The sequence below is a fragment of the Chelonoidis abingdonii genome, chromosome 1, assembly GCF_003597395.2.
Source record: "Chelonoidis abingdonii isolate Lonesome George chromosome 1, CheloAbing_2.0, whole genome shotgun sequence".
NCBI classification, from domain to species: Eukaryota; Metazoa; Chordata; order Testudines; family Testudinidae; genus Chelonoidis; species Chelonoidis abingdonii.
Window position 1 is genome coordinate 54,644,539 of NC_133769.1, and position 17,551 is coordinate 54,662,089.

At 39.6% G+C, this 17,551-nt stretch overlaps 1 protein-coding gene across 4 annotated transcripts in view; it reads left to right on the forward strand.

Annotated features, from left to right (window-relative positions):
• IMMP2L (inner mitochondrial membrane peptidase subunit 2) overlaps positions 1-17,551 on the forward strand; it is an 855,648-nt gene that overhangs the window by 699,670 nt on the left and 138,427 nt on the right. For all 4 annotated transcript variants that reach the window (XM_075065651.1, XM_032782923.2, XM_032782922.2 and 1 more), the window contains exon 5: positions 9,168-9,270. In XM_075065651.1, coding sequence (XP_074921752.1) covers positions 9,168-9,270 — 103 coding nt within the window. The remainder of the gene's footprint in view (positions 1-9,167; positions 9,271-17,551) is intronic.

The window sequence follows — 17,551 nt, forward strand, 5'->3', positions numbered from 1 at the left end:
ATAATAAGTTATATATATATATTGTATTTACATGTCTTAGAAAAGGTGAGGGTAAAATCTTGAAAACTATAACAGTGAGAGGTTTGATAATATGTCAGTAGTAGTAACATATGTTTCCACTATAGATCTGCCAGAGATCTGAATCTCTCCCTTATCTCATCTATTCCTGCACTAAAAACTTACATCAGCATATGTATGTCCCACACCCTTGAGACATAGCTATACCAGCCTAACCCCTGTTGTAGACAGCTCTAAGTCAATGGAAGAAATTCTTTCATTGCCCTAGCTACCATGTCGCAGAGATGTGGAATAACTACAGCAATGAAAAAATCCTCCCTGTCGCTGTAGTGAGAGTCTATGCTGAAGCACTTCAGCAGTGGTTCTCAACCCACGGAACACTTGTGGCCCAGTCAGCACACAGCTGTGGCCCATGTAACATCCTCAGGGCCATACAGGTAGTATATATATTGTGTAGATGCAGCCCAGATAACATAGATATGCGGCCCACAGTGGTAAATAGGTTGAGAACCACTGCACTATGGCAATGCAGCTGCAGCCCTGCTGCTATAACATTTGAAGTCTAGACATGGCCTTATGTGGCTCCCATCACATCTCTAAGTACCTCCATCTTAGCATCTGAACATAGCAGTATCTGTATTCTGTGTTATTCCCAGGTTGTGTCTCTGAGATGCGCAAGGGACTGAGATGTTGGAAAAATAAATTCTTTCTTTACTCCTGTTTCAAGATGTAAGGTTTCAGGAATTAAGGGTATTGTTTGTAAAGAGTGATGTTCTTACATCCAAAATAAGTGTAATTGTAACCTGAAGAATGAGTTAATTACTAGGTTAACAAATATTGAGTTAGTAATTATTTAACCTAGTTGTATTCCTAAGAATTCAATGAGACATAATATAAACTTTCAGTTAAATGCTTTGTATCTGAGAGCTCACAAAGCGGTGAAGATTTCAGGAAAATGTAGACAATTGTAATGATATTAATTCTGCAAATAATGCAAGTGGCTTGTTCTCTTCCTTAGTTAAAAAGTCAGAATGAAAGCTCATTCAATGGACTTTTTGTAATACAAGTCAAAGAGAGAGGACAAAAACAATTGCTACTAAATATAATAGTGCCTCAAGTGCTTTATATCTTAATTACTTCAGGGGGGTTTTTTGAGAGAGAGACAGAGCTATTGCTCTAAAGTCACCCATTTTTTAGAGTCAGTTTCTATCATAATTATCCACTTTATTTGTATGGCAGTGAATGTAGAAACTGCATTGCACTTCCCTGCAGAAGTTTGCTGGAAAAATGTGCTTGACTCTGCACCTTCTTTTTCTGCTTGGAAATGCTGTTGTAAGTTAGTGACTATGCTTAGCGTGGTTATATGAAAAGACAAATGGGGAATTGTTTTCTTTCACTATATCTGCCAAAAAAACTTAGCTAGTGAAATGTATGAATGGCGTTTTGATGTAATACAAGTGGTCTCCTCACTGTTACTTAATACCAAAGGGCTATTTAATTTCCTTGAAGTTCATATGAGAAAGCCGCACAGTCAGCAATGAATTGACTAATTTTAATTGTAGGAAATTTGCTAGACTTAAGGAGATGGTGGTGGCGATGCAGGGGAGAGAGGGGAAAAATATGCCTACAATTCGTTTTTGCTCTTCTTAAGAAATCTGAAATCCTTCTTGACAAAAGTAATTAAAAACTAACACCTGTCATTAACTAAATGTGGGTTTCTGAACTCTGTAGCCCAGCTTGCTTGCAGGAATGATGCATTGATTTGTTGCACAGTAATTCAAGAATGAAATTATATTGAAAATTAAAGACAGCATTAAGTAATGGATGATCCAGTTTACACTAGCATGAGTTTACTGTTATAACTTGCTATTAATGAAAGGTACAATTAAACTTTATTCCAAATTTCAGTTTTGCAAACAGTCAAAACCACTTGGGAGGTTAAAAAAGGAACATTAGAACAAGACCAAGGTTTGCCCTGTCTATGAATAGAAAGAGAAGATTGTTTCAGTAAACACTGGGGAGGAGAAGTCCTTTTGAATTCTTTCACTGAGGCAGCATCTTCAGGAGCGAGATGATCCATGAAAAATTAGATCCTGTTTCCTGTGAAGTCAGCTAGCTTGGCAGCAGACTGAAACTTTGGCAGCAGCGTCGGAGGCAACCTACCTTATTAGATAGGAAAGTAATTATAAAGTATAGACTCAGGTTCACATTTTATTATTTTATTTGGTATTGTAAACGTTTGCTTCTACCACATTCTTGTTTCTAGTTAAGTCTGTATTCCTTCTTAAACCAACTTTTTGTTTTATGATAAGTGCTCACAAGTGCTGTGTATTATACAAGAGTGGTGGTTTATAGTAAAACTAGTAAACTGAGGTACACTGCTCCTTTGGGGCAGAGGATTTGGGAGTTCTTTGAGTAGCCAATGTCAGGAACTGGGTATCACAGAGGAATGATTTAAGACTGGGGTGCACCTATTGTTAATCTTCCAGGCAAAGATAAGGCTGGAATAATCCAGACGAGAGTGCTTAAAAGGCTGAAAGGCTAGTGATATTAGGGAGTTGACACCCAGCCAGGCACAAGCAAGATTCCCTCATGCTGGAGGCAGGGAGTAACAAGGGGACCTCAGCCCCCTTGGGTATCCCAAGAACCGTGACATCATTATCCTCATTCACTTTTTTGTTTTTTGTATCTCAGTATGAGAATTTTGCATATTATTTCCTTTTAATGACTACAATATCCATAATATTCTTACATACAGTAGCAAAGATTTTTTTCTGGATTATTTTAGGAGCAGAAATACTTATGCACTGAATTGTTAGACGTAAAATGAAAGACCAACTATAACTCTTATAATCTGTAACAGCTTCCGTAGGTGCCAACTCCGTGGGTGCTCTGGGGCTGGAGCACCCATGGGGAAAATATGGTGGGTGCTGAGCACTCACTGGCTGCCCCCCATCAGCACCTCCCCCTCCCTCCCCATGCTTCCTGTCCACTGCAATCAGCTGTTTTGCGATGTGCAGGAGACTGGTGGGGAAGTGGGGAAGAGCGAGGATGTTATTTAACACTTGTATCAATGATCAGGAAAACAACATAAAATAATAAAAAACATTGCAGATGACACCCAAATTGAGGGAGTGGTAAATAATAAAGAGGGCAGGTCACTCATTCAGAGAGATCTGGATAACTTGGTAAACTGGGCACAAGCAAACAATATGTGTTTTAGTATGGCAAAATGTATAATCTTAGGAACAAAGAATGTAGGTTATACTTAAGGGTGGAAGACTCTATGCTGGAAAGCAGTGAATTTGAAAAAGATTTGGGGGTTGTGGTGAATAATCAGCTGAACATGAGCTTCCATTGTGATACAGGAGCCAAAAGGCCTAATGTGATTCTTGGAGGCATAATGGGAATCTTGAGGAGTAGAGAGATTATTTTACCTGAAATACAGTGTCCAGTTCTGGTGCCCATAATTCAGAAAGAAAAGAGCCATGAGGATGATTAAAGGATTATAAAACATGCCTTATAGCAATAGACTGAAGGCTCTCAATCTGTTAAGTTTAGCAAAGAGGTTAAGGGCTGACTTGATTATAGTCTGTAAGTAACTACATGGGGAACAAATATTTAATAATGGGCTCTTCAGTGTAGCAGAAAAAAAGTATACTATGATCCAACAGCTGGAAGTTGAAGCTTGACAAATTGAGACTGGAAATACAGTGTAAATTTTTAACTGAGAGAGTATCCACAATGGCCCCTTCTGACCTGGAATCTATGAACTACAAATGAAGTCTTTGAGTGCCATTTGCCACTCCCCCCTACCCCCGAGTATTTGCATAAAGTTTTCTTTCCATTTTGGTGACACTCCCTCTCTCTCGTGAAGATAATTTGGGGAAATATAGGAGGAAAAATAGGAAGGAAATAAAGAGGAGCACTTCTGTAAAAGTGAGCTGCACTGGAAGATGTGCTTGAGTAGAGGATGTTGCTCTGACTGGAGCTGGAAAATATTGAATAGTATGGTTTGTTGCTTCATGCTCTTTTGTGTTCTTTCTATGAATGTTTGAACAATCAAACTTTATTAGCAAAAAAATTCATATGGGAGTTAGTATGATCTGGTCCAGGATTTGGGCTACAATGACATCAAGAGTAGTAGTATCTTTGCCTTGTTCGTTACTTCCGGTACTTCATTCACTACATACTCACCAGCCTACATATTGAATGAAGCGGAGTCTGTAGCAATCATAACATGTGATGATATAATTAATGACAATATTGCACTGCATATGGACAAGAGGGTAGAGTTAAAATATTACTACAGGCTTTATCAAGTCTCTAAGCTCTCCAGGTAAAAATCACCCTTGTGCAGATGATCAGCCCCAAATCTATAGAATACGTTAGTCTCTCACCTTCAAAACAGAATTTAAGTAGGACTTAAGTGATCTTCTAAGTCTGTGGAATAGAAAATAGATGTTAAATAATTTTGACAAGTGGACAACTTCTCTGGGCTTACATTTTGAAATTCTTCATTAAAACATGTTCTTATGTAGTATTTTATAAAAGTATTGAAACAGAGCAGGGAGCTGCTCAAGCCATTTAACTTATTTCCTAAGAGAATTCTTAATAGCATGAAAATATCTCTGTTGTTTTCTCAAATACGTTTTGATAAGTACAACCTTATAGCTTTGAGGAAGGTTAGCTGTGTCACATTCATAAAGCAGAATAAATCATGGGTAGAATTGCAAAAGGCCACAGTGTATACATATGGCAGAATATGGGGCATAAAAGGTATATATATTTACCAGCTCAAGACATTTTTTGGATCTGTTAAATTATATGATTCTTGAACTGAATTTTGGAAACTAATCTTTAATCAAGCCAGGCTCTGATTATGTATGTCTCTGAGTCCATTTTCAAAGAAGTGGGTTCTTACCCTGTCAGCATTAGAAGAACTGCAGAAGGAGCTTCCACAGAAAATAGTTCTCCCAGAGTCACTCTGTTAGCTGCCCACAAAACTATTTTAAACTGGGATTCTTTTGGGTTTGCCATTTGTAAAATAAATAATTAATGCTTATTGTTACTTCCTACTTGCTTCCAAGCAATCTAAAGCCCGCCTAGAGTTATGTAGCCATTTTCAGTGTATCTCTTGTCACATTGTAGGTAGCTGGAAATGTGGATTAAAATTAGATGAAAAATACAATGTGGCTTGATGAATCAATAGTTGTTGAAATGCAAATTGAAGTTAATTCCCCAATTCACTTTTTTGGTCAAGTGACAGAATCTGAGCATGAAAGAACCTTTAATTTATATATTTATAGGCTTTTTCCCAGAACGCTATAGTATCTCAGAACATCACAAACAGTAATTATCCTCATAATATCCTTGTAAAATAGAGATGTATGATTGCCTCCATTTTACCTATGGGAAACTGAGTTCACAAAAGAGATTAAGTTACTTGTCGAAGGTTGCAGAGGAAAGTCTGTGCAAAAGCCAGGAATAATCTTCAGATCTCCTTAGCCTTAACCAGATCCAGTGCATCGACTAGGAAAAAAACAACCTTTCTCCCCAAAATAAAATTATTGACCTAAGAGCAGAAGTATACGTGAATACAGTCTGTACTATCATACTCTATTACACCTCATCTTGAATATATTTAACTTATCTAACCACTCTTTAATATTCTTTCCCTATTTTGGCTTTTGTTCCTTCTTCGCTGTTGTTAACATTAATTGTGTTTAGTATATGGCCACAATTCCATTGTTTTAGTGAAGACTGAGACAAAATAGCCATTAAACATGTCAGCCTTCTTGACGTCATCTGCTATTAGTTCTCCTTCCCTGCTAAGTAGAGGGTCTACACTTTCCTTTGTCTTTCTCTTGCTCCTAATGTTGCTATTGTTGTTGCTTTTTATGTCCCTTGCTACATGTAACTCATTTTGTGCCTCTGTGATTTTTGTCCTACATGCTTGTACCGTTCTTTTGTACTATTCTTATCACGTTGTCCATGTTTGTACTTTACGTAGAACTTCTTTTTGATTTTCAGGTAATTAAAGAAATCCTGATGCAGCCATATTGGCCTCATACTATTCTTCCGTCTTTCCTTTGCATCAGGATAGTTTTCATGTACCTTTATATAATTTTTGAGCATACTAGTATTACATAATGCATTTAGAATAAATGAAACATGATTTGACAAATAAAATACATATTTATTAATCGAAAAGTGATACCTCTTTTCTTGCCTTTCCTCACCCTCCATTTCCACAGTCCCTTTTCTTTCTTTCCATATATCAGATCTTTTTATCTTTTTTCCTTCTTTCTCTTCACTGTGTCTGTTTTTCTAAGACAGCCATTTCTGTGGTATTTAGGAGCTAAATGCAGAGTTACGAGCTTCACTAGCCATGGCCCTTCCCTATAAACACTTAAATGTGGAAGAAACTTAACACACCAGAGTAAAGTTACTTCTCTGTATGGGTATTTGTACAATAATACAAAACCTCATGTGTAATTTGCAAATAAAACAAGAAGTGTGTGGTTAGGGTTGCCAAGTGTCTGGATTTTGACTGGACCACCCGGTTGAAAAGGGACCTTGGCAGCTGTGGTCAGCACTGCAGACCAGGCTGTTTCAAGCTCGGTCGGTGGTGCTGCAGGGCTAAGGCAGGCTAGCCCTACCTGTCCGGGCATCACACTGCGCCCTGGAAGTGGCCAGCAGGTCCAGCTCCTAGGTGGGGGAGGGAGTGCATGGCTCCATACTCCATTGGCTGGGAACCATGGCCAATACGAGCTGGGGGGTGGTCCCTGCAGGCAAGAGCAGCGTGCCGAGCCTCCTGCCCCCCACACCTAGGAGCCAGACTTGCTGGATGCTTCCAGGGCGCAGCACGGAGCAAGGACAAGCAGGGAGCCTCCCTTAGCCCTACTGCACCACTGACCAGGAACCATCTGGGGTAAGCTCATGCCCCAGCCTCCTGCCCCAGCCCTGAGCCCTCCCAAACCCAGAGCCCCATCCCACACCCTCATCCTCGGCTTCACCTCAGGGCCCACATCCACAGCCCAAAACCTGTACCCCTTCATGTACCCCAACCCCCTCCTCAACCGCAGCCCCTACCCACACTCCAAATCCCTCAGCCCCACCCCCCAGACTGGCGCTCCCTGACCTTAGACCTTAGTCCAGCCCTTCCTTTGTTGCACATTGGGCTACCCCACATTTGCCATCCTTGCCTGTCAACTGCCGTTCTCTCCAAATCTTCCCATTTCATGTTGAGGTGCTTGATGTAGTTCAGAATTGTTCATTTCCGTGTTATTTGTGGTCTTCCTCTCTTTTTTCTTGCATTTTCTGGTTTCCATTCTAGGGCAATATTTGGTAAGCATTCTTTTTCCATTCTCAGCACATGTCCCAGCCGCTGATGTCTTCTTTTGTAGATTATTTGTGAGAGGGTGCCTTATCCAGTAAATTTTCTGACTTCTTCATTCGTCTTCCTATCTCTATATGTTATTCCCAATATTCTTCTCAGATATTTGTGATGAAATGCATCCAGCTTTTGCGTATGTTTTTTGGTAAGTTGCTATGTCTCACTGCTCTATGTTGGCAGTAACAATTGCTTTGTACACATTCAGCTTTGTCTTGAGGGAGATGTTTTTGAGTTGCCAGATGGTTTTCAGTCTTCCAAATGCAGCGTTTGCCTTCCCAATTCTTCTTATTTCCTCAGAACTAATACTATTTTGCCTGACGGTACTTCCAAGATACATACAATTGTCTGCCTTCTCCAGTTTCTCCTCTTCAATTTTCATTCTGTTCCTATAGCCCCATTAACATGACTTTATGTTTCTTTGCATTGTATCTCAGAAGTATCTTCTCCATTACTACTTTTACTTGGTTTGTACATTTTTGTAGTCTGTTTGCATCTTCACTGATAAGAACGATGTCGTCAGAAAAGTCTAGATCAAATAGCCTGGAATTGTTCCATTTTAGGCCATATTTATCACTGTCATATTGTTTTAATCCATAGTCGATGATTAGCATAAACAAAAAAGGAGACAGGATGGACCCTTGCTTTACACTTGATGCTGAATGGCTGCTCCCTCCTGCACCCCAAACCCCTCATCCCCAGCCCTACCCCCAGAGCCTACACCCCCAGCTGGAGCCCTGACCCCCTCCCGCACCCCATACCCCTACCCCAGCCCAGTAAAAGTGAGCGAGGGTGGAGGAGAGCAAGCCACTGTGGGAGGGGGAATGTAGTGGGTGAGGGCAGGGCCTCAGGGAAGGGGCAGGGCTAGGGTGTTTGGTTTTGTGCAATTAGAAAGTTGGTACTGGGCTGGTTGGAATTCTGAAAGATGTTGAAAATTGATGTTAAATTCCATGAATAAAATGTAACAATTTTTTGTATTCAGGTTTATGTTCTCATCCAAAAGAGTAATATGGTAGTAACAAAAGAGTAACCATCTAGTAACATGGTACTTCCTACTCTCATTCCGGGGCACTGGTTCAGTACTTATTTGCAGCAAACCACATAAATCACTTCCTGCAGCATTTTGGCTTCCCTAACCCTAAACCTAAATGACTGCCTAACTCAATCCTGTTTAACTTATGAAATTTGAGATCATACGCAAGGTCATATGACTGCAGGAGTCTGAATGCTAAATCTGCGGCCAGCGCAGAGCTGTCTTGCTATTTTTGCTAAATGAGGTGGTGCAAACATTGCACTGCACATAGGAAATTTGCCTTAAAATATCTTCATATTTAAGTACAACATATGATCACCTGAATTTTACTGGCATGAAAATGTGATGCTTCAAAGAGTTCATTTGAATGATTATGGAAAAAAGTCAATTACATGCTAAATCATATATTACTGTACATGTCTTTTGTTTCTTGCGGTGTTAGAGTATTTGCAAAAAGAAAACATGTTTAATAAAGAAGGACCTAATACTGGAAACACTAGCACATGTGTTTAATTCTTCTCATGTAGTTGGCATACTGTAGTCAATGGTACTATTCACAAGTGGTAAAATTCTGCATGCTTTAGCTATTTTCAGGATCAGGCCCCAAGGTAATAAATAACAGGATTTTCTTCACAAAAATGTTTTATATTTATTTAATTTTTTGACTCATGTGTGTATATATATTTTTACACTGCTAATTGTTTTGCATCTGTCTTTTAGAACCATTGGGTACAAAAACAAGTATGTGAAAGTTCCGCATGGCCATATATGGGTGGAAGGTGATCACCACGGGCACAGCTTTGACAGTAATGCTTTCGGCCCGGTAAGTGACATTCACTATGTATCACTTTATGTTTGCAGTTGGAGAGCAAATAGTATCTGATGGGTTACTCAGATAATACAGCAAGTATTCATTTCCTATATTAGCAGACATGATTTTAGAGAGAATCCATGCACCTTGAAATGTTTCTTCTAATCAAGATGGAGGGACAGATCTTGCTCCATTCTCTTTGCACTACCTAAGTGGCAAAAATAACAGAGATTGTCTTTAACTCCCTTGGAAGAAGCAGAGGGAAGAAAGTTTTTTTTTGGAGGGGGGCAGTTTTGAGGGATGGGAACAGCTGACAGATCTGTTGTCAGCTGATGCAACTTTGCGTGCCTCTCTCCCAGCAGTTCTCTCCTACTTTGGAACCAGTGCTCCAACAGAATCAGTGGGCTGTAATGATGCACAGCAAATGTTAATTGATAAATCAATATGTTGAAGAAAGTATGAAATAATGGACACTTTGTCTGTCTAATCAGTTCTCAAAGTAAAAAAACTCACGCTAAATGGTAAGAGTCTCCAGTTGCATACAAGTATTTACAAAACAAAAGCTAAAAACTCAGATTTAGACGGCTAAAAGTATACACCTGGTCTCTGTGGAAAAACAGGATATCTTTTTCAGGGTTTTAGTATTTTGGCTTTTTTTTTAATTGCTCACTTTGTCTGACATACAGAAATTTAGGCTCATTGTCTCTGCATTCTGCCCTGGAGATATTAATCATTTTTCTCATGTTATACATGCAGTTTTGTTTACCTATTTACTTAGAGATGATTCTGTTCTAAAATGATATAATGACTGGTTGTCATGGGAAATTCATGCCAGATTCTGCTACCCTTATTCAAGTTCTGTTAGCACTTTACATCCGAAGTAGGGCCATTGAATTTAATAAGACTAATCATGGAGTAGATACTGCTCAACTTAAGTGAGGGTGGCAGAGTTTGGCCCCAGATAATCTACCTCCAATAACATGACGTGAAGAGGAAAACGTAAGAGTATCTAAGATTCAAAGACCCCCTACCTGGCTGGACCAGTATGTTGCTATTGCCCTAATCTCTTTCACATTCCTTATAGTTTTTCTCACTATCTGCTTCAAGGGCCACATCACTTATGATTTTTTTATTCTCCCTTTCTGCTCTGTCATTTTTTTGACAGTTAATTTTAGAGTTTCTCTTTCCTTTTTTTCTGTGCCACTAGATTTTTTTTCACTTGACCCCATGTGTGTCTCTCCCTTTCTGTATTGTTACTGGGTGTCTTTTTATCCACAGTCTCTCACTGCGCACCCAGGATACCCACAATCCGATCCTCACCGTTTTCCTCTTACTTCTAGTTTTTTGTCATGGTAGCCTCACCAGGGTAAAACTACTCTGAAATGTTTAGGCCTTGTGTTCGCTAGGAAAAACGTGTGTTCTTAATTTGTATTAGCTAGCACATGTTAAACAACATGTAGTAAAATCCTAGTGAAAACAAGGCAGTTAGTAGTTTTCACATGAGTTAGTAGGTCAAGGTACACCCTACGCTCCCCCATTGTGTTTAACTACACCTACTAATGCATGTGAAAATTATAAGCTGCCTTTTCTCTGAGATTTACCTCATGTTTGTTACAATAAGTTAAGTTCCCACCTCTTTTCTGAGTGAATAGGCACCATCAGAGAACTACTGTGACAACTTTTGACAATGCATGCTTTCTAGCATTCCACAAAGATGATCTTGGGATATACATATAGAACCATTTAAAAAGTTTGTATTGGTTGAGTTAAATTTTAAGTATCAAATGTAAACAGATATTTTTCTTCAGATTTAAATTGTAGCCTCAGTTGAAAATATAAAGGAAAGGATGGCAAGTGTGCTCTTGTGGGAGGAAATTGGCTATGAGGATTGACTAAAATCATAAATATATACATCTGCAGAAAAAGATGAAAAGCAAGCTTAGGGATGCGTTAGCTCCTATTGACTAATGTTTCACCTACATGTGTTTTGGTTGTGGAGGCAGACTTACATATGTTATGAACAGATTGGCATATCACAATGTCCATTCCTCTGCCTGACCAATTCTTGCAGGATACTGAATATATTAGGATTGTACTCTCAAGACATTCAGAGGCATATTCGTCTTCATTTTAATATCTTTTCTCTCATAAGAATTGAACAGTCAGTCAGAATGAAAAGGCTGCACAATGGCAAGAAAGGAACCCAGTGTCCTTGTTTTGTTGTAATAGAGGTCACAACAGAGAGTAGTTAGAATGTTGTCTGTGTCACACTCTAATTTGGAGGAACCAATGCATTTTCCTGGGTCAAAAGGGCCCAGTACAAAAAATTATCTTCAAGGTAGATTACATTTTAGGGCTATTTACTTTGATGCTATTCCTTTAATTACAATAATAAAAAAAAGCTTATACATTATAGATAAAGTCAGACATAGTTATGTTTTGTGGATGAGCATAATGAATTACATGGGGCATATATGGAATTATGGAATAACAGACTGAGAACAGATGTTAGAAATCATTTTTTCACTTGGAGAATAATGTGTAATGGCTTAATGGACTAGGTGATAAGACAAAAATACTGGGATCATTCAAGGGCTAATTTATATGTCATCTTTGGGGGTTATGAATCCTAAAATGTGAATGACCTTTGACAGATGATAATCGTTATATAGTTTCTAAAACATTTTATCCATGATATCCTTTAGTTTTTTTGTATCTATCTGATTTTAGTAGGACCAAGATCAGAATCTCAAGGCATATATAGATAATTTTCTCAAGTTTATACATTAAAATAGTTTTTTTTAACTGAAGTAAAAATATATTGCAAAAAAAAAGTCAAGGGAGCCTCAAAATGGCTTTATAGGTCCTTTCTGTCTAGTAGATACTTTTTCTGACTTCAGCATAAGCATTAATTTAATTCAAACACCATCAGATCTATCAACTGTGCTGAATTAGTAACATTGTATAGTATTGCTGGCCAACTACTGATTTTAAATGTTAATTTAATCCAGCATGCAGGGAAGTTATTTAAATAATGCGATTATTGAATTTTGTTATTTAAAGAACTGCTTTGTGCAGCATAGACAAAGGCATTGCATTGTTGTTATTTTGATACTGCCTGGTTCAATCTGAGGTCTTATCTACACTGCCCCACAGTTTGGACTACAGGAGTATGAATAGCAGTACGCACCGAAGTGCTTAGCTGTAACACTCTACATAGACTCTGAAGGTGTGAATTAAAAGTTCTTGTTTGTGGAGGATTATATTAATGTGAACTAGGAACCTTTTAGTTTGTGTCTGCAGTCCACACGGGGGAATTACAGCACAGCGCTTTGGTATGCACTGCTATTCACAACTCCACAGTCTGAAATGTGGGGCGTAAATTTTGTAAGTCATGGTCTGCCATTTATAATGGCTGAAATCAGCTATTTTAAATGTCAGGCAATAACCATGAAAAGAACTCAAAGATCCTTGCCTCCTTTGCTTTGTTTTTTAATTTAAAGGATAAAAAAAATTACACATAGAATGATTTTAGTTCAATTAGCTGGACTGCGTTAGTGATATCGCTTCAATGAGCCAGTTCTCTGTTTTCAAGCTTTTAGGAGGGTAAAGCCAAACATTTATTATATCACCTTATTCTTGTTTAATTGGAATATTACAGAGACGTAATAATGCAGTGTTGTATGATATATGGTTTTGCTTTTAAGAGATTGCTTTATGTTTTTAATTCCAGTAATGCTCCTATTTAGTTATTAGTTCATCTAAGAAATGTTTCTTGGGAAAGAATTGTGGCAGTAGTAGTATACAGTAGTAATAACAAATTCTTTCAAATTAAATAAAGACCTTGAGGATACCAGGATTCATTTTGTAAATGTGCTATTTCTATAGCTTCTACTTTACTTCTTCAGAATGTTTCCCAGCTTAGGATCTGAAAATGCTTTACACAAGTAAAGCCTAATAGAATGCCCATTGAAGTGAATGGTACTTGTTCAATTGACTTTCATAATGAGCCTACACATAGATGGCATCACAGATACTTGGTGTGGTATTACGCATGACTGGAATATTGGTGTAGAAGGCACAGCTTGCTCAGAAAGGACAGGTAGGGGGAAAAGGAAGGAAGTGTTGCCGTGTATATTAAAAAATCTATACACTTGGACTGAGGTTGAGATGGAAATAGGAGGCTGACTTGTTGAAAGTCTCTGGGAAAGGATAAAAGAGGTAAAAAAACCAAGGCTATGTCATGGTAGGGGTCTATTACAGACCACCTAACCAGGAAGAAGAGATGAATGAGGCTTTTTTTAAAAACAATTAACAAAATCATCCAAAGCACAGGACTTCGGGTAATGGGGGACTTCAACTACTCAGACATCTGTTGGGAAAATAGCACGGCACAGATTATCCAACAAGTTCTTCAAATATATTGTAGAATTTTTTTTATTTCAGAAGGTGGAGGAAACTATTTGGGGAGAGGCTGTTCTAGATTTGATTTTGACAAATAGGGAAGAACTGGTTGAGAATTTGAAAGTGGAAGGCAGCTTGGGTGAAACTGATCATGAAATGGTAGAGTTGATGAGTCTAAGGAATGGTAAGAGGGAGGACATCAAAATAAAGACAGTGGGATTTCAAGAAAGCAGACTTCAGCAAACTCAGGGAGTAGGTAGATAAGATCCCATGGGAAGCAAGTCTAAGGGGAAAAACAATTAAAGACAGTTGATAGTTTTTCAAAGAGACATTATTAAGGGCAAAAGAGAAAACTATTCCGTTGTGTAGGAAAGATAGGAAGTATGGCAAGAGACCACGCTAGCTTAACCAGGAGATCTTCAATGATCTAAAAATCAATAAAAAAGACCTACAAAAAGTAGAAACTAAGTCAAATTACAGAGGATAAATATAAACAAATAACCCAAGGATGTAGGAACAAAATTTGGAAGGCCAAGGCACAAAACAAGTTCAAACTAGCTAGAGACACAAAAGGTAACAAGAAGACATTCTGCAAATACATTAGAAGCAAGAGAAAAACCAGGGACAGGGTAGGTCCGTTACTCAATGAGCGGAGGGGGAGGAATAATAACAGAAAATGTGGAAATGGCAGAGGTGCTTAATGATTTCTTTGTTTTGGTTTTCACCAAGAAGGTTGGTGGTGATTGGATGTCTAACATAGTGAATGTCCGTGAAAATTAGGTAGGATGGGAGGCTAAAATAGTAAAAGAAGAAGTTAAAAATTACTTAGACAAGTTAAGTATCAGAGGGGTAGCCATGTTAGTCTGGATCTGTAAAAGCAGCAAAGAGTCCTGTGGCACCTTATAGACTAAGAGACGTATTGGAGTATGAGCTTTTGTGGGTGAATACCCACATTGTCGGATGCATGTAGTGGAAATTTCCAGAGGGAGATATAAATATGCAAGCAAGAATCAGTCTAGAGATAACAAGGTTAGTTCAGTCAGGAAGGATGAGGCCCTCCTCTAGCAGTTGAGGTGTGAACACCAAGGGAGGAGAAACTGCTTTTGTAGTTTGCTAGCCATTCACAGTCTTTGCTTATGAAGATAGTTTTCCTGAGCAGCAACAACAGAAGCAAGCACTGAAGTTATTCACGGGGAATCTGCACTGATGGGCTCGGCTGGCATGTCGGGGCCAAGGCACCACTCCGCCCTCAGGCGCCCGGCTCCACAGTGCCCACAAAGCTCTACCTGCTTTATTGTCTTCTATATTTCTGCACATGCCTGTGTGTGTGTATCTGAGAGCATATCCCGTGGTACTTTCTGTTGAGCTCCTCTGTGATTATTTTCCTAGTCAATTGTGTGTTCTTTGGGGAGAATCATGTGAAGTAATGGGAGAGCTATGAACAATTGAACGAATTAGCCAGCAATCTCACTGCAAAATAGGTGGGTTCCAAACCGAGTTAAACTGGAGTCCAGGTTCTAACCCACATCCTAACTGAGTAAACTAACTCAGCCTTAAAACACCTTCAAATCCAGGTGCAGGTTTGAGCTAAACCCCAGGTAAGAGCCTGGGTTAACTGCAGTGAAGACATACCCCCCAGTCATATTTTCAACATGACACTACTATTCCTCTAATGTGCCTACTTTCTAAAACCTAATCCAGTTGGACTGGGATCTGACCTCAATATATTTTTATTTACCATAGATTTTAAATTTGTAAACTGCAAATGAGTAGATTAGGACAACTGTAAAGACTAACATCTTTGACATTGTAAACACCGGCGATTGTCCAAGTGAACAGTGCTCTGATGCAAGTTCTTAGGGGAACCTGTCTGAAATGCACTTTCTTGTCTTCCTTCCTTCCTGTTCCTTCTTCTTTCAACTGCATCCCATCTGTGGATTAGAAAACACAATAAAGATTTTTAGAAAGAGATGATTCAAAATGATTGAATATGCTAAATTTAATTATTTGGATTTTCATTTCAAAGGAAAGTCATCAACTCTTTAGGCCATATGGTAGAGAGAAGACTTAACTGTTAATCCTCTCTGGCCAGATTTGTGTTGATTTAGTATCTTACTTGACAAGTGAGGAGTTTCACAGCATGAATAAAGGTGACAGAATCTGGTCATGTATAATTTGCTCAGTAAATTGACTCAAAATATTTACTCCTGTAATGATAAAATCTGAAACCTGATGGATACAGAGGAGCAATTCATGCTCTCTGGTAAAGGAAATATTCTAGCCCAGAGGTTTTTAGACTGTGAGTATGACCTTCATAGGGACGCTCTGACCTCTTCTAGGAAGGTTCAAGCAACCCCAGGGAAAACTGAGGGAAAGTACTACTGTTGTTGTTACTGCTTATGTCTTAGCAAAAGTACAACCCCATGTTTGCTAAGACAAAAGTGTAAATGATCTTGATTATGGTTTTGCCATATATATCTTCTTTAATTGGAAGAACTGCAGAGCCATTTAGAAGCTATATACTGGTATAAAGATCACTTCATCCGCCCTGAAATGCAGCTGTTTGTACGGTAAAGGTGGCAATTGTTTAACAGCACACAGCAGCGCTACACAATAGTGAAGTGCACTGAGTTCAGATGGAATTGCGAAGGGAATGTATGCAGGCAGAATGTAAACTCTACAAATGGAATTTTGCCTGACATTTGAAATGGATGGTGCCCCAAAGTAGATGAGAAGGGATTGGGGTCATCTGGTCCCCCATACTATATAGTAAGGAATAATATGTTAGCAGCAGATACACAGTCTCCTGGTGCTTCTTCTGGATTTGTGGTCATCTATGCTACTCCCAATTTAGGACCATGCTTACAGAGCACAATTGAACCCCTAGGAAAAAGTTTGACTCCTACACTTCTTTCTGCAGCTCCTAGAACTGAAGTTAGAAGGTGGTTCCAGAAATTAGTTCACTGCAGGGCCAGTGCAAGGCAGTTTCGCGCCCTAGGCGACACTTCCACCTTGCGCCACTCCCCCACTCAGTAACCCCGCACCCCAGTGGCAGCTAACCCAGCCCCCCACCCATGGAGCCCGCCACCCACCCCTGTCCGGGGGACCCCCCCCCCCGGCCACAGCAGCTACCTCACCTCTGCGGCTAACCCTGCCCTGGGAGATACTCCCCCCTGCGGCAGCTAACTCTGCCTGGGGAGACTCCCTCCCCCCGCAGCAACTAACCCCGCCTGGGGAGCCTGCCCCAGTTCACCTCTGCTCCGCCTCCTCCACTGAGCACCCTGGTGCCACTCTAATTCTCTTCCCCTCCCAGGCTTGCAGTGCCAACTGGAGGAAAATTAGAGCGGGGACTGTGTGCTCAGCGGGGGAGGTGGAGCGGAGGTGAGCTGGAGTGGGCAGCGGTTCCCCTGTGCACCCCCCCCCCTCGCGCCAGTTCATCTACACTCCACCTCCTCACCTGAGCAGGTTTTTAGGTGCCCCCAACCACTGGGCACCCTAGGCGGTCGCCTAGTTTGCCTAAATGGTTGCACCGGCCCTGGTTCACTATAACATCAGGCAGTGTCTCTGATATACTATAAAAGAAATTTTGAACAGAATGCATAGCATAAATATACTGCTAGTGATTTCCCATTATGTTTATATTGGCCCTTGTATGAAGATGCAAAAGCAAAATTCTCTATCGGAAAAAGAATTTTGTGTATGGAGGGTGAAGTGACAATAGAGACTGTGGCATGTGTGCACAGCCTGAAATTATTGTAAAAGTCTATGATAGATGAAGTGTACAGTACATTATGCCTTATGACTGTGAAGCTAAATATGCCTGGAAGGATACATATGCTTGTCCCTGTTTGGAAAATATTACATGAGAGATTCAAAGTGGGATTGAAGG